This window comes from Nannobrachium achirus (genome assembly GCF_963921795.1).
Source record: "Nannobrachium achirus genome assembly, chromosome: 9".
Lineage (NCBI taxonomy): Eukaryota > Metazoa > Chordata > Actinopteri > Myctophiformes > Myctophidae > Nannobrachium > Nannobrachium achirus.
The window spans coordinates 5,600,474-5,627,127 of NC_137818.1; the positions used below are offsets into that span (position 1 = coordinate 5,600,474).

General features: G+C 41.7%; 1 protein-coding gene across 1 annotated transcript in view; it reads left to right on the top strand.

The window, feature by feature from the left end:
• The window catches only part of ptpn18 (protein tyrosine phosphatase non-receptor type 18), a 47,998-nt gene extending 22,531 nt beyond the window's left edge, over nt 1–25,467 (top strand). The window contains exons 7-16 of the mRNA XM_080733373.1: nt 555–617; nt 2,033–2,175; nt 3,742–3,808; nt 5,518–5,595; nt 6,974–7,066; nt 10,884–10,930; nt 14,679–14,804; nt 16,534–16,748; nt 19,210–19,314; nt 24,825–25,467. Coding sequence (XP_080589499.1) covers nt 555–617; nt 2,033–2,175; nt 3,742–3,808; nt 5,518–5,595; nt 6,974–7,066; nt 10,884–10,930; nt 14,679–14,804; nt 16,534–16,748; nt 19,210–19,314; nt 24,825–24,889 — 1,002 coding nt within the window. The 3' untranslated portion in view covers nt 24,890–25,467. The remainder of the gene's footprint in view (nt 1–554; nt 618–2,032; nt 2,176–3,741; nt 3,809–5,517; nt 5,596–6,973; nt 7,067–10,883; nt 10,931–14,678; nt 14,805–16,533; nt 16,749–19,209; nt 19,315–24,824) is intronic.
• Nucleotides 25,468–26,654: the final 1,187 nt, after the last annotated feature.

The following is a 26,654-nucleotide window of genomic DNA, read 5'->3' on the forward strand; positions in this document are numbered from 1 at the left end:
AACAGACCCAAAACAAAGAGAAATCTTGACTAGGTATAGACTCAGTTGAGCACACTCTTGTGATCGAGAAAGGCCGCCATAGGCTGTTTTCTCCCTAGAGAAAACAGCCTTTGCACCCACTGCGCACAAAATGAAGTGGAAACTGAGCTACACTTCCTAACCACCTGTCCGCTGTACCAAGACATCAGAGACACATACTTCCCACAGATCATAACCACACAAAGAGAGTTTGAAAACATGACCAATGATGAAAAACTCCCATATCTACTGGGTGAAGTACGACAATGTGCAAACACAGCAGCAAGATTTGTGAGCTGCTGTGATAGGAGAAGGATATCAAACGGAATCCAGTAATCTCCATACATGAAAACTGTTCCACCCCTTCCAATTGTACATATTTTATTTTGATTGTATTATATTGATTGATTGTATTGTACTGTGTACACTTCTGCTTTGGCAATGTAAAAACGTATGTTTTCTCATGCCAATAAAGCCATTAGAATTGAATTGAATTGACATGAGGTGCTCATGGTGTAGTTACTGTGTGTGTCCAGCAGGGGGAGGTGTCTCCTAATGAAGACTGTGTGCTCAGGAATCTCACTGTCACTCACCAACAAGTAGGTTCAACACGAAGCCATCATTACATGTTCACCCTGTCCTGTCTGCTTCTTTTAATACATTTTTAAATGTTTTACTTTGATTTCTTAAAGGAGTAGTTCACTCCCAAAATGACTTTTTTTCCATTGATTAGTCACGCCATGGAGACTAATAATATTTTTAGTTTTTTGTCGCATTCCCAAGACAAAAATGTGATAACAATAAATGTACCCCCATTCGTTCCGGATGGGGACCCGTTTTTCGAAACGGGTCCCCATCCGGAATCAATGGGGGTAAATTTACTCAAATCAAATTTTTGTCTTAGGAATGTGACAAAAAACAAAAAATATTATTGAACTCTACTCTCCATGGCATGAGTAATCAATAGAAAAAAAAGTCATTTTGGAGGTGAACTACTCCTTTAATGGTTGTTTTGTGTGCTTGCGTGCGTGTGTGCATGCGTGCATGAGTGCGTGCATGTGTGTGTATGCGTGCATGAGTGCCTGCATGTGTGTGCCATCTATAGTGCACCAATGCATAAACACTCAAGAGTGTTACTGGGCTGGTCTGGTTGTACTTGTGATGTCTTTGCTGGCATCCCAAACACACCAGATGATGTTTTAGTTGACACCATGCAGTCACAGGGAGGTCCTGGTTCTGGAGGTGGGAGGTGTTTGTTTCCCATCTGTACATGGAGCAGCATTCTCAATACCAACCATTACTTAGAACAAGGGTCTTCAACCCCTAGGGGGTCCTCAGAGTTACTACAGGGGGTCCTCCATATCGTTGTGTGGTAGAAACTTTTATTTCGCCTTTTTTTATATTAACCACTTAATATAGCGTCCGTATTCTAAGAACTTTAGGCTTTGTGAGCTTGTAGATCAGCTATTTTTGGCAAAGAGGTTTGGTGTAGAGGGGAAAAAGAGTAGACTAAGTACAGAGTGAAAGGTCACGTTTTTTAAGTATTGACGGTTCAAGTGGTCAAATATCTGAAAACACAAATTGACATGAATCCAAAATACACTGATGATTGTGCTGTCAAACAATGAAACTATATGGAATCTATGAACAGGTTGTGGGGGTCCCTAATCCTTAAAGGGGAAAACCACCCATTTATATCATTAATTCCTTAGAGGAGTTGTGTGTAAATAAAACAAAAAAAGTTCCCCCCCCCCCCTTCTGTATTGCCTAGAACTGGAGGATTGATTTTGGTTACATTTGTTTCCCTGTAAATTATTTGTAATTTGTGGATTCAAATAAATCATTTAAATGTGTGGTCCAGGTTAGTAGCAGTGTGTACACCTCCTGTTTTAATGTGTGTGTGTGTGTGTGTGTGTGTGTGTGTGTGTGTGTGTGTGTGTGTGTGTGTGTGTGTGTGTGTGTGTGTGTGTGTGTGTGTGTGTGTGTGTGTGTGTGTGTGTGTGTGTGTGTGCAGGTTCATCGCAGTGTGTACCAGTACCAGTACACCTCCTGGCCAGACCATGACGTTCCTGACAAGATCAGTGGAGTTCTGGACCTGCTGGACAAGACCAGACTCACACAACACAAACACACTGCTCCTGTACTGGTGCACTGCAGGTATGCACGCACACACACACACACACACACACACACACACACACACACACACACACACACACACACACACACACACACACACACACACACTAGGGCATTCACCAAGTCAAAGTCACAGTCATAGTCAAAGTCACTATTCGATGTTGTCCAACGAAGTCGAATATTCTTTTTTTTTTTTTTTTTTTTTTTTTTTTTTTTTTTTATAGTTTTCTCTTTAAAAAGTATATACAGTAGTTTATAAAGCTTGGCTAGATAGGAAGTCATAAGAATGAGGTGTCAATGCCCCTGGTGGGTGAATTTGTTAATGCTCTATACCAGGGCTTCTCAAACCTTTTTAGGCTGTGACCCACAAAATAAACATATTTGAACTGGGGACCCCCACACTGACAAGCACTTGGAATTGTAGGTATTACATTTAATGTGACTCGGATCCCGCAGATAAATATTTGCGAGGCGTTGTGAGCATGTAGATCTGCTATTTTCACAATGTTCGCCTCTTGCTGACTTAATATTTGACAGTTTGGCCAGTCCTGTAGAATATTTGACTATTCGAATACTTTGAGGTTGAATAATTAGAATACTAAAAATCACTATTCATGAATGCCCTAATGCCTGCCTGTGACTGCTGCCAATCGGGTAATAGAATCTGAATTGACCCTAAAGGTGTCTCCACACCAAACATACTGCTTCCGAATGCTTAATGAAACTGCGTAGTCTGCTGGCATCAGTTGGCAAACCTGGCATTTATAAGTCGGGCGACGGAACATTGCGTTCAGACGACACCTCGTTAGCCTGCAACGCTGGTCTGGCAGTGTTGCCAGGTCTGCTCGTTATAAGCGACTTTGGTCTTGTTTTCCTATAATGACGCTGGTTGCGGGTTGCTTTTTGTTTGGGCTTGTTTCTGAGATGTATTGTAGTTGCTTATTTGGCCTTGCTTTCAACATTCTTTTTAGAAAATAGCTAATATAATAGAGCTCATGTGAGAGTTGAGATTGAGAATATGGTATTTAGTTAAAATGTGTGATGGGAAAATGTCTCTGGCTTATGATAAAACATGGCCTGACCCTGACCCCAGTGACCAGGACAAAACATGGATACCAACCTGTACGGGCCTTTGGTGCTGTCCAGTATTTCCGATTCGAGTGAACACGAGAAGACTTCTAACACACATACAGACACACATCACGCACGCACATACGCACACATACGCACACACATCACGCACGCACGCACACCAAAACACTTCACTGCAGAAGGTTGTTTTTGCACATCGTATGGTCATTAAAATTCAACAAGCCATGTCAATATGGCATAATGTCTTTCTCACTCACGCACGCACACACACGCGCGCGCACACACACACACACACACACACAGACAACTCACACACCATGTGGTTGTGAATATAAAGCAGCTAACACTTATATTCATGATGATAAAGTGTGTGTGTGTGTGTGTGTGTGTGTGTGTGTGTGTGTGTGTGTGTGTGTGTGTGTGTGTGTGTGTGTGTGTGTGTGTGTGTGTGTGTGTGCGTGCACGTGCGTGTGCGTGTGCGTGTGCATGTAGTGCTGGCTGTGGCAGGACAGGGGTCATCTGTATTCTCGACTACATCCTTGACCTTCTGATTTCCAAGGTAACCCCAACACACACACACACACACACACACACACACACACACACACACACACACACACACACACACACACACACACAGCACAGACACATACATAGTGTCAGTGTGATGAGATCAGATTAATAAAACATGATACTAGGGCAATCACCAAATATTCGAATATTTGAATATCAAAGTCACTATTCGACGTTGTTCACCAACGTCGAATATTCGCTTTTTTTTTCTCTCTTTAAGAAATATATAGTTTATAAAGCTTGGCTAGATAGGAAGTCATAAGAATGAGTTGTCAATGCCCCTGGTGGATGAATTTGTTAATGCTCTATACCAGGGGTTCTGACAAGCACTTAATTATAGGTATTACATTTAATGTGACTCGGTTCCGCAGATAAATAAAAAATAGCAGATCTACATGCGTTGCGAGGCGTTGTGAGCATGTAGATCTGCTATTTTCACAATGTTCGCCTCCTGCTTACTTAATATTTGACAGTTTGGCCAGTCCTGTAGAATATTCGAATACTTTGAGGTCGAATAATTCGAATAGTAAAAATCACTATTTGTGAATGCCCTACATGATACATGTTTACATGATGGACAGAAGGTCCTGGATGTTCAGGGTGCTCATGTGATCTTACAGTCAGTGATATTTATCGTTTAAAACACAAAGTTAAAGCTCTATTATTCTAAACATTGCTATAGAGCAGGGCTGCCCATCAGGGGTCTTCAATGTTTTCAGGTCAAGGACCCCTTAGTTGAGAGAGAGATGAAGCAGGGACCCCCACAACCTGTTCATAGATTCCATACAGTTTCATTGTTTGACAGCACAATCATCAGTGTATTTTGGATTCATGTCAATTTGTGTTTTTAGATATTTAACCACTTTAACCGTCAATACTTAATAAACTTGACCTTTCACTCTGTACTTAGTCTGCTCTTTTTCCACCCTACACAAAACCTCTTTGCTGAAAGTAGCCGATCTACAAGCTCACAATTAGATCTGGTATTAATGGCAAGGTTCTCAGAATTTGGACACTAGAGTTCAGGTTAATATATATATATATATATATATATATATATATATAAAAAACACTACGTTTTGGAGGACTCCCTGTAGTAAGACCCCCAATGAAGACCCTTGAGGTTGATTGTGATCTACCAGTAGATCATAAAGGCTGTGCAGGTAGACCACATGACACACCCCTAGAAATTTTAAATAGAAACACAAATATTTTTTAACAAAAATCACAAACCCCCCTTTTTTTGTATCTGTTACTTGAATTAAGCCTGTCAGCTCCCTTCGTGGCTTTTATAGCAGGCAAATCCCAAATTCAATGCTTTGTTTTGTCAGTAGCATTACAAAGAACCCCCAAAACCCCATCACTTCCATACAGAATGTGAGGAAGATTTTCCCCTCACTATTTCCCTATTTTTTCCCTACTATTTAAGTGTGTTTGTCTTATTATGTAACGCCAGTGCTGCTATTCCAAAGCCCCCTCGGGTACATTGTTGTTGGGTGGGTAGATCATGTTGAGCTGGTCATTTTAAAAGTAGTAGTGAGTGTTTTCTCAATAACAGTCTCTGCAGCTTTTGGTAAACAGAAGAAAAACGTTCTCAGGATACCAATTTGAACTGCTCCTTTATTTTATTTGTAGTATTATTATTCTTTATTTTTTTAATGAATTTAATGTGCCGATTGTTTTGTATTCCAACAGCAGATCCCGGCAGACTTCAGCATCGGAAACATCCTGACGGAGATGAGACTCCAGAGACCTGCTATAGTCCAGACTAAAGTATTAATACTCTATTACTATCATTATATAAAGACCTGCTATAGTCCAGACTAAAGTATTAATACTCTATTACTATCATCATATAAAGACCTGCTATAGTCCAGACTAAAGTATTAATACTCTAGTACTATCATTATATAAAGACCTGCTATAGTCCAGACTAAAGTATTAATACTACTATTACTACTACCATTATTTATAGATCTGTTATAGTCCAGACTAAAGTAGCCTATATAATACTATTACTACAGTACTACTACTAATACTAATACGAATACACTCTAATACTTCATACAATACTACACCTAATATATAATACTGTTATTACTACTTCACCTTCTTAAAGGAGAATTTCGACCCAGAAGGTTATTATATCTACAGTTCATGTTCTTCTCTCCCAAAAATATACTGTCAGAGTTACATACTTGTAAAGTTCAAATTAGACCTCCCAAAAGGAATCCATCAAATTAGACCTCCCAAAAGGAACCCAGAGAGTCTAGTTTTTGTCAAGTAACTTTTTAAAATTAACCATAAAAACCAATGTGAAAAAGAATCGTGATAAAATCGCGTATCGTGAATTTGTGATACAGCTTGGGAAAATATTGTGAAATTGTATTTTCCCATATCGCCCACCCCTATACCAGCAACATATAAATCCATTAGTTTAAGAAGGTGCCGACTACATACAATACCATTATACTATATACCATACATGGGCAACTGGCGGCCCGGGGGCCACATGCGGCCCCCACCTTCACTTAATGCAGTCCGCAGGTTAATACCGGAATACTGATATAGTATTGATTTCAGTTGTTACAATTCTAAACATGCAAACATGACCCGCTTTAATTCCGTCAGTCTATCTTGGTAGCTTAATGACTGGTATAGTAGTACTAAAATGTTAGTCTTTTTTTTCATTTCCAACGTATTTGTATTTAAGTTCATAAAGTTAACATTAGTATAACTAAATGCATTTGAAATTAAATACAATTTGTACATTTCAGAAAAGAAAAAAAAAGGGTTAGGGTTAGGGTTAGGGTTAGGGTATTCCAATTCAAAATAAGCAAAAATAGCAGATCTACAAGGGTTTGTAGCTTGTAGATCTTCTATTTTTTGCTTCTTTTGTATGAGATCAAGTATTACAAAGTAGGATGTAGCAATATGCAATGTGGCCCTCTGGAGTGAAGGTGGAAATATAGTGGCTCTCGCCATCATCAAAGTTGCCCACCCCTGATCTATACTAATAATAACAATAAGTGTCTGTCTTTGTGTGTGTGTGTGTGTGTGTGTGTGTGTGTGTGTGTGTGTGTGTGTGTGTGTGTGTGTGTGTGTGTGTGTGTGTGTGTGTGTGTGTGTGTGTGTGTGTGTGTGTCTGTAGGAACAGTATCAGTTCATCTTCACTGCGGCGACTGTCATGTTTGAGAGAGCCCTGCGGTCACCTGACCCACGTCGCCATAGCAACTACACACAGGTAACACCCCCCCTCTCCCCCTCCCCCCTCCACTTCCTCCCTTTCTCTCTCGTTTTATTATTACACTATGATGAAATAAAGTGAGAGAGAGAGATAGAGAGACACAGAGAGAGAGAGATAGAGAGAGATAGAGAGACAGAGAGAGAGAGAGTGAAAGCAGCAAAAAGCAGAAGTGTGGTTGCAGGAAAGAGGAAGTTACCATGAAACCGTACTTCCTGCATGCAAAATATGTCAACTGTGTGAAATTCAGAGAGTTAGTTGGCGGTTCGGACACCGAGAGAGAGAGACAGTCAGAGAGAGAGAGAGAGAGAGAGACAAGGAGAGACAGACAGACAGACAGACAGACAGACAGACAGACAGACAGACAGACAGAAGTACATTTCTTTATTCTTAATTCTGTGTGCTGGACAGCTGGTTCTCCCAGGTCTGTAACAGTGCTACTGCTACAGGTAGGTGAATGCTATCTAAATATACCACTAATCAATATTTCACCTTGTCAACACCAGTTAACGTTACTGATCAATGTCATGCTTTCATATTTTCGCCGTATATCAGGGGTCTTCAATGTTTTCAGGCCAAGGACCCCTTAGTTGAGAGAGAGAGAGATGAAGCAGGGACCCCCACAACCTGTTCATAGATTCCATATACTTTCATCGTTTGACAGCACAATCATCAGTGTATTTTGGATTCATGTCAATGTGTGTTTTCAGATATTTAACCACTCGAGCCGTCATTACCTAATAAACTTGACCTTTCACTCTGTACTTAGTCTACTCTTTTCCCCCTCTACACCAAACCTCTTTGCCTGAAAATAGCCGATCTACAAGCTCACAACGCCTCGCAGCGCCAGGCGTTGTGAGCTTGTAGATCTGCTATTTTTGGCTACAGTTCTCAGAATATGGACACTAGGGTTCAAGTTGTTAATATAAAATGGATTGGGAGATTTGGAGGACCCCCTGTAGTAACTCTGAGGACCCCCTAGGGGTCCCGGACCCCCTGCTTTAACGCAGTGGTTTTCAACCTTTCTCATGTCATGGCCACGTGACCGAGGACCACCGTTTGATGAGGTTTTGCCTCTCAGACGTCCAAAGAATATTTTGTTGTAAAGATGTTGTCCTCGTTTCCATGCTGTATTGATGTTGGTGCCATAGGAGAGATAACAGGGAACACCTTTCATCAAAATATGTTTCGTAATGCAGCTGTCTTTGCAGATGTTTAACAACAGTTAAACCAGTAAGACTCCCTAGTCGGGAGATAAGCGACCGTCAAGTCGCAGTGTGATTTGAGAGCAAAATGTGTAGGAGCAGTGTCCAAAAAAGGGTTTGAAAAAATCGGCCTGATGGTGGCGCTATTTGGGACAGATCCATGTTGAAGACATGAGTGTAGACCAAGTGTGTACGGATTTGCATGATTTTAGGTCAACATTTGCAGGAGCAGTGTCCAAAAATGTAGCATGGTGGCGCTAGAAGAGAGAGTCATGTGAGAATTGGGTGGAGGTTGTGGTTTGGCAGGCAAGGAGTGTGTGTGAAAAATGTGGCATGGATCAGGGCAACGGTTGCGGAGATATGAGCAGGGCAAAAGAGTGACGTATGACGTGTGACAGACTGACAGACTGACGGACAGCTGGTCTAGGTTTTGATAGTAACTGCGACCTGATGGTCGCAACTATTTAGACCTCTCACGAGAGCTCTCAAGAGTTAGAGGGAAAACAAAGCAGTATTAAAAAGCAAAATATTCAGAATAATGTATTTTGTTTGGGATGCCATTTCTAGTCAGGTCCAGCTGACTGTTGTTAGGAGAGGTGTTAGCGCTGCCAATATAAACATTGTGAGCCACAGTTGGTGGAGCTTTGGTTGAGTGACAGTGTACACATGACTGACCTCGATCGGAAAAAAGTAATTGTCTAAATATTTGGCTGCTGCATTGTTCGTATTCCAGTGAACCATGCTGGTTTTAATATCAGATGTTGCCCGTGTGGACAGACAGGCAGGCTACTGATTCAAATGGACACTGAGAAGATGTGTATGAGGTTGAAGTTTAAGGGAACATCTGATGTCCTTGGTGAGGTCTTGTAGCTTTGTTTTATCTCATGGGTGCTGCTGGGATCCCAGGGTGAGCAGCCTATAGGGTGTGCCAAATGTAGTTCTAAGAGCGGCCATTTCTTGTGACAACACAGCCTTACACAGGTGTTCTGATTAGACTATAGCATTAGTTCTATGCAATCAAACAATTGAAACACCTGTGTTTTGTCACAAGAAATGGCCGCTAAGGACTACAATGACGTAGCCGCTGGCACACACTATAGTCAACATGACATTGAACCAGAGCTCCTCCTGCCAATATCACTTCTGTCTGTTGAGGTCGAATAATCTAGCAAGACATTTACATTGCGCTTTTAGTGCCATGCTCTAGCTCTCTAGATAGATCATTGACTGTATGCATCCCAAGTAAAGCGCCATTCCCATGGGCACGATAACTATAAAGATAACTACTATATCGTTCACCATTGTATTTTTGTAATAGTTGGTGTGAACACTGTCATGCCATCCATTTGGCTTAGAAAGAGTTTAAAACTCTATTTTGTATAGTTATAGCACTCAGGGTGAATGGCCCTTTAGTTACTGCTTCTTTGGCTGTGGCTTTAGAGTCACTTAGATCTAGATCTCAAAGTGGGGTCTAGGGACCATTGGAGTTGCTTGAGGGGGTTCCAAACGGACTCTTACAGGTCTGTCAATCTCATTCGTGTTGTTGATGTGCTGTAACAAAAAGGAAAGGGGACCCCACAAGTTAGTGGTTGTTACTGGGGTTAAAGTTGGGGTAAGAGTTAGAGTTAGGGTTAGGGTTAGGGTTAGGGTTAGGGTTAGGGTTGAGGGAACATAGGTTCGCTAAGATTTTGATGCTACTGTGCTACGTGTTAATGTGTTTGTGTCCATTATAGTGAACACAATAGACAAAATAAAACAGTTTATTGTGTATTTAATTTAAAATAAGGCGTTAATATTAAAGGACAACTTTAGTTTTTTACAACAAGGGTTCATATTTTAAATTGTAATTAAAGAATATAAAAGATGAGTGTTAAATTGATTTAATTTACTTCTATCTATTGTTTTAGAGACTCTTATTTCAGTGGTTGGGGGCATGCGTACAAGAGGCTAAATATGTAATTTTACACAGAATAAGCCCATTCCCAAGATACAACGCAACCTTTCATGGTTGGATGTGACTTATGGGGCTAGAAGTGTTACTGTAAATAGCAATAAAGAGACTGCTGGCTTATTGTGTCTAAAAAGGCATATTTAGCCACTTGTATGCCCCCATGCGTACGCATGCCCCACATTTTAGCACGGTAAACGCGATAAAACAATAGAACGAAGCAAACAACAAGTAGGTCGGGAGTGGCTTATTGTCGGTATCAGCCGGTAACACGCGGGAGTCTGTCCCCGTTACAATGCGCTAGACCCCTGGGAGATAGACTGCTGAGGTGGAGCGCCACACCTACCATCAGCTCCCAGTACTTGCCGCACGACTTGCCAAGCCGTGCTAAAACATTTTAACACTCACTTTTTCTTTTCTCTAATTACAATCTAAAATATGAACCCTTGTTGTAAAAAAACCAAAGTTGTCCTTTAACCAATCATACAGAGGTTGAGATGAGAAAGGACGATGGTTAAATTAAACCTTTCACTTGTGCGTGTGTGTGTGTGTGTGTGTGTGTGTGTGTGTGTGTGTGTGTGTGTGTGTGTGTGTGTGTGTGTGTGTGTGTGTGTGTGTGTGTGTGTGTGTGTGTGTGTGTGTGTGTGCGCGTGCATGAATTCAGAATTCAGACTCATCAGCCACCAGAAGTCCTCGGACACTGCCTAGGAGGTAGGTTGTCACTCACTCTTCATGTGTTTCTGTGTATTGGTTTTATATCCACTCAGTGCTGTGTTCTACCTGTAACACACGTATACGACGTAGCGTCTGCCCTCGTGAACCTTTCAAAGCAGCGTATTTGATAGGCATTATGCACTGGCCACACGAATAGCTGCGTATCATAGATTATAGTACAGCATGCCCTCAAAAAAAGTCTAGAACACACCACTGTATCCTATGCAGATCAATCTAAAATGCCTAAACTGTAAACCGTAAAAAAAAGGTAGAATATTGTGTAAAAAAGCATGCAGATGCCATAGCACTCCAGATCAGACTGCAACCCAAGTAAACAACAGCAGATGTAAAGATAGATGTGTACATAGGGTGCACACTGAGAAATCGATCAAATTAGCCAGTTAAAAGTAGCAACCGTGACAGAGCATACAGTCATATAGTCATATATGTATACTGTAAACCCAGACACCAGATCCTTTGTGGTGACCTGTCAGTCGGTGTCATCAGGACAGGACAGTGACAGACGGGCTCAGAGCTTGTTCCACAGAGTGACGGCAGCCAGCTGGACTCTGGCCAGGACATGGTTTACTGCTTGTGAATTACACACACAGATTGAACACTGCAATCTGCTGCCCGGGGCAAAACCACCTGCTATAATAGAGCCCACGTATGTAGACTTGTAGTACCTGATATTGCTCTCAGCTTATTTAAAAGGATCCCTGGCTAATAACACAACTATGCCTTAATACATTTTCTGAAACGGCTAGTTCCATTCCTTGATTCTCATTGGCTGGCTTCCATTTAATTGCTGTGGTATATGAGACTATAACCCACACCTTGAATCAGTTTATATCAAACCCAGGTGCGTTATTTCTTTCCACAGTGTTCCACAGTGCACCAATTATCTGCACCTGTGTTGTTGGCAAAAAAAGCTGGGAACTACTTTCTTGTAGTTGAGAACTACTTTCTTGCAGACCTTGTAGTGAATTATTAGTGAAATAGAACAATTTTAATTGGTACATGTCTATGATTTTTCATATTGTATTGTATTGTTTTAGAAAAGCAATAAGCCACGCGAGGCATGTGGTTACCTGTATTTTACACCGGCTGAGAGGGATGGAGACACTCGGCTGTGCCTCATGTCTCCCTACGCCTCTCAGCCGTTATAAAATACCAGGTAACCACATGCCTCTTGTGGCTTATTACTTCAATAATCGCCCCCTATAACTACAATGTAAAACTAGAACTACACTCTGCCGAGGTGCTAACTTGCGCCTTGTGCAAAAGTATGCCATACATGGCCTGCTCGTGCACCAGCAGAGCGCACCATGAGATTGGATGTTAATGCAATGATGACGTTGCTTGCCAGAAATGCTGGTCCCTGATTGGGCTAGGGGCTTAATGCCTGTTGCAAGTTGATGATGTCATATGTCCGTGTGGGAATTTATGGAATACATGTGCAAAAGAAAAAAACATATTTAAAATGTTTATTTGATGCTCATATTAACCATAGGAAGTATTAAGTTGTTTATTTTATCTACGGTACGATGTCATTGAAATTGTCAGCCAGCTCATGTGCAGTTCATTTGGAGTAAAAACAAATGCGTGTAATCCCTGTGTAGCACGTAGCTTAACCTGGGACCTGTGTACAGTAGCATGCCAGGGACGTGCAGAGAATGTTAGAGAGGCAGGGGCTGACATTTCTAAAAGGGGCTTTTGGTGAAAATATTGAAAATAGCAGACCTCCAAGCTTGGAGGTCTGCTATTTCCAGTACTTGATACCACACAAAACTAAGTAAAAAAAGGCAATACTTGGAGATGTTTCCCATGTATTTCCTGGCGTTCCCCATGCGCACCAACCCCATTGAGATAAACAGACAGCGATAAAAAGGTGATCGGATAAAAAGGCTTCTTATTAAAGAACACAGAGGATACAGGTAATTATAGAATGCCGAACCGTATTTAGACAGGTGTGAGACTGTATTAAGCACTTTGTTTGTGAAATCTGAGTGATGGTGTAGTTGTAGGGGGCTAAATAAGTCGCTCTGCCCGAACCCATGTAAACGCGGGAACATGACTGTCGGGGCTTGGTCTCTACGACCATGTGTGAGCTACGATGGGCTAAAATCGCCTTGGGAAACCCGGCCATAATTTGTTTTCTGTTTCTGAAAAGGCACGAAAATATCACATTAAGTTGTCAGCACTCGCTGTGCAACGCTTTTAAAAACACGCAGCAGAAGAAGGAAACGTTTCTCAGACATATCTGGGTGATAAGTGAAGTGTGGTTTACATTATTAGAGGATATTATGCAAGTAAGGCTCGAAAGTGAGAACTTGCTACTGTAGAGTCTGTTGACGGGACTTTTGTCAAAATTGTCAAAAAAACTGACAAAATTATTCGTGCTTATCTATGAATCATTATCATTGATTTTTATATTTCATGATTTTTGTTCTGCCGCGGCCAAAATCTTGCTTAGCGCCATGCACCAGAATCCTAGAACCGGCCCTGTGTGTGTGTGTGTGTGTGTGTGTGTGTGTGTGTGTGTGTGTGTGTGTGTGTGTGTGTGTGTGTGTGTGTGTGTGTGTGTTTGTGTGTGCGTGCGCGTGCCTGTGCGTGTGTGTGTGTGTGTGTATGTGTGTGTGTGTGTGTGTGTGTGTGTGTGTGTGTGTGTGTGTGTGTGTGTGTGTGTGTGTGTGTGCGTGCGTGCGTGCGTGCGTGCGTGCGTGTGAGTGTGTGAGTGTGTGAGTGTGTGTGTGAGAGAGAGAGATCTCAAACGCACTGTACACATGGCAGATACACAATGTATACAAATGTATCAACACAGACTGTTCTAAAACAAACAGTCCAACTGAAGACAGACTCACACAGGGGAACTAAAATGTTTTGAGATGGGGGTCTGTGGCCAAATACATATCATTTTGGGGGTCCTTCACATGAACTGTACTTCACATGTACTGTACTGTACTGTACTGTACTGTACTGTACTGTACCGTACCGTACCGTACCGTACCGTACCGTAACGTACTGTACTGTACCTTACTGTACTGTACCGTACTGTACTGTACTGTACTGTACTGTACTGTACTGTATGTACTGTACTGTTTGTACTGTACCTTATATGAGATACTTAAAGTGTGGTTCCTGTGGAAATAAGCCTCGGCTTTCTAGGATCTCCTTTTAGTTGACCTTGTACCAGTGATTTGTACTGTCATGAAACTGTACTTTTTTCTATTGCAAACTTCTAATAAATTCTTCAATCAATCAATCAAAACCGTACCGTACCGTACCGTACTGTACCTTACTGTACTGTACTGTACTGTACTGTACTGTACTGTACTGTACTGTACTGTATTGTACTGTACACATACAGTACTGCTAGCTTCTGTAGATAGCTGCTATTAGAGGAGGGGAGGGGAGGGGAGGAGGTTTAGTCTTTAATGAATGTAATATTCGTTTTTTTATTTTTATAAATGTACTATATTTTCACAAGGCTGTACAACCTATATCCAGAGATAAGATAACTCTTTATTTCATTTTGGTACAGTTATTAAAGTGTCCACTGTACATGCTATATATATATAAACAAATAAAAGATACATGAATCTTTTGTTTTGTCTGTCCATTTTTGGGAATTAATTGCAGATGTTGGTTACAGTTTTTTGCTATTGTTTACCAGCTAGTCATGAACGCTATATATTTATATATTTATGAATTATTAAACATGATATTTCGTGTGTGCATGCAGGACCTTGCCTAGTGCCAAGATGAACGACACGTACGCTGTGGTCAGCAAGCCCCCCAAGTCCCACCCACCGACCACAAGCCCCGCCCTCTCTCCCTCAGCCACGCCCACCTCAGCAGTTAGAAGCAGGTATGTCCCTAAAACCTCACTATGCAACTTGGATGAATACAATGTCATTTTGTCCAATCTGTATGCTAGGATATGTTAATACAATGTAACTCAGGGGTCTTCAACGTTTTCAGGCCAAGGACCCCTTAGTTGAGAGAGAGATGAAGCAGGGACCCCCACAACCTCTTCATAGATTCCATATAGTTTCAATGTTTGACAGCACAATCATCAGTGTATTTTGGATTTGTGTCAATTTGTGTTTTCAGATATTTAACCACTTGAACCATCAATACATAAAACACTTGACCTTTCACTCTGCACTTAGTCTGCTCTTTTTCCCCTCTACACCAAAGCTCTTTGCCAAAAATAGCTGATCTACAAGCTCACAACGCCTCGTGCTGCTATTTTTGGTAAAAGTACTCAGAATATGGATGCTAGGGTTCAAGTGGTTAATAAAAAAGGAGGAAAAAAAAGTTTCTATCACACAAAGATTTGGAGGACCCCCTGTAGTAACTTTGAGGACCCCCTAAGGGTCCCGGACCACCTGTTGAAGACCCCTGATATAACTTATACATCTGTATGCTAGAGCAGTGGTTCTCAGGGGGGTCCTCAAATTTTTTTGGGGGGGTCCCCAGATGATTAATTTAATGTGCCTAATTTAAACCTCGCCCTAAAGGGCGAGGTCGCACCAATTCTTGGCCATCTGGCCAGTGATGTATATCGGACCAGTTAACCGTATATGGAGATCCATGTACTGTATATAGTACATCCCTTTTATGCCCATACATGGAGATCCCTGTCTGAACCAGCCGCGCAGATATGGGCTCTCTTCCTCCATATATGGGCATTCCCATATGAAGTCCTGTTAGATATGGGCTTAATATTAATGACATCAGGGATCTCCATATATGGCCATAAAAGGGATTCTGTTAGAGTGGTTCCCATGACACAACATACAATATATTTTATGCCCATACATGGAGATCCCTAATACCTATCTGAGCAGGCCACACAGATATGGGCCATGTCTTGGCCATCTGGCCAGTGATATATATCGATGACATCAGGGATCTTCATATATGGGCATAAAAGGGATTCTAGGGAATACCCATATATGGACTTTTACATAGGTGATGTCAACTATGATATCACCTGAGATATCACAGTGATGTGTCAAGGGAACCAACCCATAGACTGTAAAAATGTGTACACACACGGAGACAAGCTGTGACATTTCTCATGGTAAACTGCGACCTTCGGTCACAACAATTGGGGTGGTTGTATTTTGTCTCCCTGGTCTTCTATTGAGACATTTCTAGGATATGTGGACTGGAGCGTTGTCCTGGGTGTTTTAGGGAAGGGAGAAGAGTCTGGAACGCGTGGAGCGCCGTCCAGGGTGTTTTAGGGTAGGGAGAAGAGTCTGGGACGCGTGGAGCGTCGTCCAGGGTGTTTTAGGGAAGGAAGAAGAGTCTGGGACGCGTGGAGCGTCGTCCAGGGTGTTTTAGGGAAAGGAGAAGAGTCTGGGACGCGTGGAGCGTCCCAGGGTTGGTTGCATCATGGCTGTAGGGTTGGTTGCATCATGTCTTGAAGCTTTTGGTTACCTCGTAGGCCAACAACATCAGTGTTTTATCCTTGGTACCGGCAGCAACTTGAAGCCAGTGAAGGGAACACCACAGGGGGAGGTGTGTGAATATCTTGGGAGGTTGAAGAGCGAGGTGTACTTGATCATATCGTGTGTGTTTCCTTCTAGAGACACGCCCCCCTCCCATCACGTCATCTATGACAACGACCTGCCCGGCTCCGCGGCCACGCCCCTCTACAGCGTGGTCAAACCCCGGGCTAAGCCAATCAGCTCCTCCGGCCTGTCAGCCAATCCCATCTACGACATGGCAGGACCGACCAATCACAGGCTGGGGGAGGGGTCAGAACCGCTAGGCAACCACAAAGACTATGAACCGTTTCCAGGTAAGGGCACGGAAAAAAGATTGTATGGTGTTCTGTACAATATGTTTATTAATATAAATACTGTACATCATAAATATCTTACCTACAATGTTTTAGCTGTAGGTTTTTTACCTCACCCAGATCAGTCATGTGTGTATTGAACCAGACTGACTTAAGATATTTTTCGTCCGGACTACACCAGAAAATGTGTGCGCACGCGTGCGCTGTCCATGCGTGTGTGAAAAGCCCCTGGCTACACCAAGGAGGGGGTATTTGTGCGGGAGAGCTGAGGAGTTTGTCTACAAAACTGATACGCGCGTCTACAAGATAGAACCAATCCTATTTTTACAGCATGTGTATCCGGGGCTCGCGCTATTAGTGGTTTGGCTTAACAAAATTATCAAAACGAAAACTTTTTTTGAGGCTTCTTTAGGACCTAACGATGGATTTTAGCCTTGGGTACCAAACTTTATTTTGAAAATTACCCATAGAATTATCCATATCAAGCTCCCATATGAGGGTCTAACTAGGGGTTTGTCATGATTCTGAATCCATTGCAAGCATTTGTTTTGCACAAAAGACTTTCACTGGGCTAGAAATGGCCCCACAAAACGATGGTTTAGTGATGAGTCATCATTTTTCACTGTTTTTTGGGTGTTTTTGGGGGCCATTTGTAGCCCAAGGAAAGTTTTTTGTGCAAAACAAATGCTTGCAATGGATTCAGAATCGTGAAAAAAAAACCTAGTTAGACACCTCACATCCTACTTATTTTTTTCTGGGTATTTTCCTCCTGTAAGAAAGTCGTTGGGAGCCCAACTTGATATGGATTATTCTATGGGTAAATTTCAAAATAAAGTTTGGTACCCAAGGCTAAAATCCATCGATAGGTCCTAAAGAAGCCTCAAAAAAGGTTTGGCGCTTTTATCCGCTTCGTTTCGATAATCCGTGAGCTTGGTGTAGCTGTTATCATTGATATATATTTGATCTTTCCAAACGCGCTGTGCGCATGCAGCAACTTCTATGCACTGACGCGTGTGAAAAGCCTTGGTGTAGTCCGGCCGTCAGCTATTATTAGACTCTGTTGAAGAGATTGTATCTGCAAATATGCAACCCATGCATGCGCTCAGATTTTTTTCAACCTGGCATCCATTTTTTTGGGCATGTCACTATAGTTGAACATATATATATAGGCTATATTTTAAATAAAAGCATGTTTTAATACTACAAGCACACATGGTGTTGCATTGCGATGCTGAGCGTTGTGAGCTTCGGCATCCTACAAATGATTTGAATAGAGCTTAAGCGGTTTCACTGTGTGTGTATTTACTTGCTTGCTTATAAGTTATATAGGCTATGTTCAGAAAAAAAGTAATAATCAAAGATATTCAAATTGATTAAAAACAGTTTGCACTTTTTGGCTAAACATTATTCATCGAGGGTCGAGGTCCAAAGTTGGGATCAGCATTGGATTTAATAAAGCCGGGCCGTACTTGCCCGTACTTGTCCGGACCACCCAGTGCGCCATCGTACTTTCCCGTACTTTCCCGTAATTTATGAAATTAATCATAATTTTTTTTAAAATACAGTCGCCGGTCGTGCTCTGTCTCTTTAAGAGACGGTCTGAGATGGGATCACGTCAGAAACGTGATGACGTCATCGGCTGGGGCTGAAACTGGATCCACAAGCGGCCATTGCGTGCCTTTGCATTGTGTAAGCAGCTAGTTGCCCAGCGCGTCTCCTCATCATTTTCGCTCAGACGACAGACGAAATCAAGGCTTCGGAATGAGTGGATTGCATTGGATTAGATCGATGTTTGTGCGAGGAGGACGTAATGTACTTTCGAGCGCTGTTTTTTCTCGCGGATTACCCCATCGCGCTCCATGCAAATGAACGGCAGAAAGACAGCCTTCAGCAGCTTCTAAGTAAGTGGCCGACCAAAACACTACGCTATGCACGCTTTGCGGGCTTGCTCTGATCGACCCGAGGGCGTTGTTTATCATTTGGTGTATTGCTTTTTTAAAACATGTTTGTAAATAAAACGCAGATCGCACGGCAGTACCTCTGTTCAGGGGGTTCAGGCGCGGCTGGCAAACTGTTAAGCAGAGATCAAGGGCGTCAATTGGGTATGGCAGGGGTATGCAGCTGCCATACCCTGGGTCCAGGGGGGGGAAATAAAAGTTACTTTTAAATGTAAATCCATGGATGTCTCTTTGTCTATCTGTGCTGGTTATTATGTTGTTAGATTACAGTAAAATAACTACAAATGCAAAAAGGGTATGGCAACATGACTGGCACGCGTGCCTTTTCGCGCGTGCAAGACACCAGTCATGTTGCCATACCTTAGCTTTTTCTGAACTGACGCCACTGGCAGATATGATTGGGCTCTAGGCGGCGTATTAAACCAGGGTGCACATTATTGTACATTTGGACATCTTATTTTACATCAGATAAACATATAAAAGACATGTCCATGTCCCCACAGTGACTGGATGTCCCTCTATTGAGGAGAGACACTCGTCCACAGACGCCTCTGCTGATGACGATTATGAAGACGTATCCACTATACTCAAAACACCCGGACCCATGGGTTAGTAGTACATCTGTCTGTCTGTCTGTCTGTCTGTCTGTCTGTCTGTCTGTCTGTCTGTCTGTCTGTCTGTCTGTCTGTCTGTCCAGGCACGTGCACACATACTGTAGACATCAAAGGGGGCTTGAGCCCCTGCCCTTTTATCTGTCTGTAAAAAGTGCCCTCTCCAGACCATGAATGCAGCTTTTACTGTGGTGAAGGAAATGCAAATGCCCCCTCTTTCCATGCCATACCTGAAGGCAGCATTCAAGAGAATTGCCTTGTCCAAACTCTCCTGAACTTGATGTTAATAATCTTATGTTGAAAGAAATGCCCTCGCTGTGTAGAAATCCATGCCGTTACGTCGCATCTCCAGTATTGATTTGATTTCAGCGTGGTATCAATCACCGTAAATAGCCAACCTCCAACGCTGCGACACGTTGTGAGCTGTTTTCGATATTTTCCACCAAAAGGCCCTTTTAGAAATGTCAGCCCCTGCCTCTCTAACATTCTCTGCACATCCCTGTGTCTGTCTGTCTGTCTCTAGTGGTGGACAAAGTAATAATAATAATAAATGATAATAATAATGCATTTTATTAATAACGCACTTTACATTCAAAATAATCTCAACGTGCTACAGGGTTAAAAGCAAGGCATAAAAACAGCAAGTAGGCAGACAATCACATTTGTTATACTAAAAACAGGTCAAGTCTAAAACTAAGAAATACAGGGCAAGAACAATAAAAAAGATAAGGCCCAGTAATAATTAAGAAAACCCTTTGTTAAAAAGGTAGGTTTTTAGACACAGTCAAAACATAGTCAAAACATACTGTACTCCTGCTCAAATATTACTCCACTACAAGTCAAAGTTGCTCACTCAGCTTTTTAGTTTCAGTGCTGGACTTCCTGCTTCCTATAAGTATTCAGAAGTACATTTTCTTCTTGCCGTATTGTTTTCACGATGCATTCACAGAACTACACTGCAACTCTCTGAAAAACCACTCGACCGTCGCACTGATTGCATTGTCCACCTCAACGGGTCTCTAGTGCTGATACCAGAGAGAACTCTCAACTATTCAGACTATTGAAGAAGTCCTTATTTGACTCCAGCACAAGCTGTTTTCAAAATGTGTCTGAATTGGATTTTTCCCCCTCCTTGAGTTGTAATCAATGTAGAGGCACTGAAGGCCTTTCACGGCCAGGCAGCACAGGCAGGTAGCGGGGTTTATTTTGTCAGAATAAGTGTTAAATAGAGCTGTATTTCCATAGCAATCAATGCAGTCAGGGACGTGCTGGGCACCTGATTCAGCCCGGGAAAAAGTGTTGTAGAGGCCCTCATTGCGCGCTATAGAGAGAGATCTCTGCTGCTACTCAAAGATTTGCCATTTCAGATCATGACAAGTGACAAGCCAGTGGGCCAATTACATGAGTTATATTTCGTCGTTGTCGGGTGGAAACCTTGTATGTCCAAAACCATTTTAAAAATGATTTAAACTAGTGAAAACAGCCGATCTACGAGCACACAACGCCTCGCACCGCGAGGCGTTGTGTGCTTGTAGATCTGCTGTTTTCACTACTTTTGTGCGACAGCCTTGTATGATGAAGCAGAGCTTTGCTTTGCGAAAAAAATTACAAATTTGAAACTTGGAGATACGAGGTTTCTGCCCGACAGTGACAATTTACTTTGTTGGCCACCCAGCCCCCAAAATGGAACGACGGCCGACATTTTATTATTATTTTTTTCCTAATGGCCGGCCTGGACCGGCCGGGAATGAACCGGCCATTCGGGAGTTGTCCCGCTTTTCCCAATGGCCAGCACGTCCCTGAATGCAGTGTTTGTTCAGTAACTCTCTATGGTAAACAGAAAACACATTTTCAGGTCGTGATACCAATTCCCTCCGAGCGGGAGAGGAGAAACATGATGTTGGAGGTGATGAAACAACATGGGAACTTGAACAATATAAAAGTGAAGCTGACAAATGAGTTCTCTGTCCTGGTTGGATGAAATGTTCTGTTCAAGAAAGAGCTGGGAAGATGGGGAGAGCCTTTTTACTGAACAGATACACACTATAGCAATATAAAGTTTTATTTTTATTTTATTTATTTTTTAATATCTTTATTCATGTCACATATGTTTCAACAATTTACATTTAACATCAATTCAATATTGTAAAGACATTTTTTTCTCCCTTTCCACAGCCCTCCCTCCATATTGCTATCTTTAATCACTCCTTAAGAAAGAAAAAAAGAGAGAACATAAAAACAACATTAAAAACAACCCATGCCCCGTCCCATACAAAATGTATGTTGTTAAAATGTTTAAAAATGAATCACAATATTATCAAATATTTCAAGATCTTGGCTGTATTTGGAGCTTGTAGATGTACTATTTTCAAATAGTCAATGTATAGTTTTAAAGTGTAAACCGCTTTTGATGCAGTTTAAACTCATTGTGTTGGAGACCCCGAGGTGGTGAGCTAGTAGATCAGCTATTTAAAAACGTTTTGACCAATTATTATATAGTATAGTGTAGTTATTTTTTTGGGTACAATGTTAGTATTAGAAGTCCTTAAATTGTCACTTACTGTCATCTGGGGACCCATCCAAAATCACTTGGGGACCCCCCTAGGGATCCCGGGTTCCCAAACTAGTGAAAACTGACCGGGTTCCCAAACTAGTGAAAACAGCAGATCTACAAGCTCACAGCGCATCGCCTGGCGCCGCTTTTTAAGCTGGTACATCGGCTATTTTCACTACTTCTTAAACATTTTGTTTTCTAATTTATGGAATGGTTTTTACTTTTTACATAAGAATGTGTCCACGACCCACAATTGGGATCCCGACCCACTGTTTGGGGACCACTGACTACGGTAAATGTAAAAATATCCTCCGCTCTCTCACACCTCCTCCATCACCATTATTAAACCACCAACTGACTGGTGGGTTAGTGTTAGTCATCTATGCTCTAAGAGACTGTAAAACATTCATGGTTGAAGAGTGGCTTCTGGGAGTGCTTTACTCCTGTGAACAACACAGCATGAGGGCTAGGGAGGGGGGGGGGGGGGGTACAAATGGTTCCATTTGTACACTCACAGTTATGGGGGTCCTTGACATTTTAAAGTTTGACTGTGCTTGTGTTTTACGTTTAAATGGAACAGAGCCTTCATTAGGTTACGCAATTGGTAAGAGCTGTGAAGACACAATTAGCCCTATTCACGTCCCGCCCACTCAGCAACTTCCTGGTGCTGAAGTCACGTTTTGAAAGGTAAACCCCTGCTAAAAGCCCATAGAGTTAACACAGAAATCACAAATGTAATGCAAATTCCGAATAGTACAGTATAAAATACGGCTAGCATGATCAAGAACACAAGATAGTAAAAGGCACAAAGCGTTATAATTTACTTTACCGTTCGAAATAATGATTTGTTGGCTTTAAGTCCAGCGATTTCTGTGTTATTTTACCCTTCAAAGCTGACGTCAGCACCAGGAAGTTGCTGAGAAATTTACTAAGTGGGCGGGCCGTGAATAGGGCTTATCGCAACCATCAGGTCACTGTTACTATCAAAACCTCCACCGGCTGTCAGTCAGTCCGTCCCTCTGTCAGTCACATCACACATCACACTTTTCCCCTACTCATATCTCTGCCAGCGTTGGCCCTATCCATGCCAAACTTTGCACACACACTCCTTGGCTGCCAAACCCCTCATTTCTCACATGGCCCTCTTCTAGCGCCACCATGAGGCCGATTCTTGCAAGACACATTTTTGGACACTGCTCCTACAGATTTTGCCCTAAAATCACGCAAAGCGGTACACAGTATGTCTAGAGTCATGTAGTCAGTTTGTGTATGCGACCTGACGGTCGCTTATCTCCCGATTTAGGGAGTCTTACTGGTACTAAAGTGACAATTTTAAGCACTTTTACGCCTTTTTGAATACCTCTAAAATGAGGGGTGGGGGGATAATTATAAGATTGCGTCAATAATCAACAAACTGTACTAGAACATTTCAATATTGGCCAAATGGTCAAACTTATTACGTATTACCCTTAAGTGCTGTTCGGGTCATTTTGACCCGTTTTACATTTTCATTTGGAAAAAAAAGGTAGAAGTTAAAAATGTTTCCACCTGAAACTCACTGGCCTTAAAGATTCTTCTGAGATGAACATGTAAAAAAAATATTTTTGCACTACACCCATGCTACACCCCCCTCATATTTTTTGAACCTTAAGTGCTGTTCGGGTCATTTTGACCCGGAAGCACAGAAATACACAGTATTATGCCAAAACACAGACACACAGTCACCCCCACTTCTAACACCCCCCTTCCGAAGCCCCATTCCGAACCCTCCCCCCCTTCCTATAAGCATGAGCAATATTGCCCAGTATTAAACAAAGTTGTTTTTTTTACATGGATTTCAGCTAAATCAGTAAAAACGCCTAGCTCTTTCAGTGTTTAATGTGATATAGCAAAGCAGAAATGCAAACATTTACCAAATATATCATATGAATTGTTTGGTATTGAGTCAAAGTCAATGTATCATGATGATTTGTTAAGTTAAAATTTATATTAGTGTTGTTTTTTTTAAACCAAATATCCACCGGGTCAAAATGACCCGAACAGAACGAAGGTGTAGTGAATCTGAACAGAACTTAAGGGTTAAGAGAGAGGCAACATTTTGAAAATCTGTCTGTCTGCATGTCTGTCTGTCTGTCTGTCTGTCTGTCTGTCTGTCTGTCTGTCTGTCTGTCTGTCTGTCTGTCTGTCTGTCTGTCTGTCTGGTTAGTGGGATGTCTGTCTCTCTGTCTTATCTTGCTATGTTATGTTATTGTACAGTATGCATTTATATTACTGTAACTGTATATCGTTTGATATGATTAGACTTATAGGACTTATAAGGTCTTTGCACACAGGCGCTTTATCCGCACGGATAAAACTGACAATTTCATTTTTTTTTAAAAGAAAACAATGATTCACTACGACCTCATGCACACCGGATCCAAATTAGCCGTGTGACGAGTGGCTGTGGCCGTGCGTTTTTTTTCTCGATCGATCCCAGTTCGATTTGTGCATCTTGTCGCGTGCGGTAAAGACTCAAGTTACACTCAACACTCCTTTTATGGCTCCTTTTGGGATCCGCAGCGCTGATTCCGCACAGCATTGCACACCAACTCCAATGCGTTTTATTCATGCAGCAAACGAAAAAAAAAAAAACCCCGCAACTGTCCTGTGTGCAAAGGGCTTAACGTATATGGTTTTATATTATTAGATAATTAATGTACATATTGTTTTATACTATTAGATAATTAATGTACATATTGTTTTATATCATTAGATCATTAATGTACATATTGTTTTATATCATTAGATAATTAATGTACTTATTGTTTTATATCATTAGATAATTAATGTACATATGGTTTTATATCATTAGATAATTAATGTACATATTGTTTTATATCATTAGATAATTAATGTACATATTGTTTTATATCATTAGATAATTAATGTACATATTGTTTTATATCATCAGGTTTTAATAATCGTATAAAGAAGCCCAGAGGACCAAGAGACCCTCCTGCTGAGTGGAGCCGGTAACTGGATCACACTGGACCGGACTGGACCGGACTGGACTGGACTGGACTGGACTGGACCGGACTGGACTGGACTGGACTGGACTGGACTGGACTGGACTGGACCGGACCGGACTGGACTGAATATCCATCTGTAAATAGATACAACAGTGTCTCGTTGAGAGTAGCAACCTTTTTGTGAAAGAATGTGTTTTTAAATATGAGAAGATTTGTTTTCTGATAAGTCAGAGGTTCATAGTGAATGTGTGTGTGTGTGTGTCAGGAGTTTTCAAAGTGGGTGACGGGGCACCCTGGGGTTCCGTGACGGCAGTCCAGGGGTGCCACGAGATAGTTTGATAATATTTGGAATTAATTTGGACACTTAAAAAAATATTTCGTATCATTTTAAACTTGAAGTCAGTATTTTCAGTCAGTTCTAACCAACATGGCTATTATCTCGTTATACGTTTTCCTCGCAACATAATCGCTAAAATATATAAGGTGCTGGGAGTGAGTAGGGGTGCCTCAGATGAAATAAATATTTATAGGGGTGCCCTGAACCAAAAAGGTTTGGGAACCCCTGGTGTGTTTGATCCTTTCTAAGCTGCCTTAACTGACAACTCTGTGAAATCCAGTGTGTGTTGTTCTTAATTTATGTCTCTTTTATACACTTCAGAATATATTATGTATGATACATTTTAACATTAAAAGTTGTGATATTTATAAAAGGTGGCTGAGTCTTTTGATAATTTCTAAGGAACAGGCTATGACTATGTCTTTGAATCTGTCTGGAAGATGCAGACACGATCACATAAAGTAAACAATGGCAAAATCAAGTGAAAATCCTCATGAAAATCAAAGAAAAGAAAACAGAAACTGTAACTGCCGTTGACGATTGAATTTCCCCTGTGTGAAATGAACACCTGGACGGGTTATTGGACACATAATTAGACTCCTGCTTCTTCCATTCAGCTTTGCTGCCCCAGCAACTGTTCTGCTTAAAGGAGTAGTTCACCCCTAAAATGATTTTTTTTTTCTATTGATACTCACACCATTTTTTTTGTTTTTGTCGTGTTCCTAAGACAATAATTTGATTAGAATAAATGTACAGTAAATGTATTCTGGATGGGGACCCGAATGCATTCGGGTCCCCATCCGGAATCAATGGGGGTAAATTTACTATAATCATTTTTTTTTGTCTTAGGAATGCGAAAAATACAAAAAAAATGTTATTGAACTCAAGTCTCCATGGTGTGAGTATCAATAGAAAAAAAACATTTGCGGGTGAACTACTCCTTTAAACATGTAAAAAGCATGTTAGATATAAAAGCATGTAAAATACACACTGCAGGCTTGTTCTGTCCTTTCCAACCCTGGCCACATGGAGGCAGCAGAGTAACAGAAGAAATGCCCTCAGTAACTGGTGGTTTCATAATGTCTCTCTCTTCTTTCTCCCTCTCTCACGCACACACACGCACGCACACGCCGCGCGCGCGCGCGCACGCACGCACGCACACACACTCCGAGTGTGGGTGTGAACTATATTTTAAAATACATGTCAAGTGTGTGTGCATGGGTGTGCGTGTGCATGTCTGCGGCTCTCCGTGTGTGCGTGTGTGTGTGTGTGTGTGTGTGTGTGTGTGTGTGTGTGTGTGTGTGTGTGTGTGTGTGTGTGTGTGTGTGTCTGTGTGTGTGTGTGTGTGTGTGTGTGTGTGTGTGTGTGTGTGTGTGTGTGTGTGTTAATCTTATTCAGTTCATGCTAATGTGAAACATGAGTCTAATGACCTGCT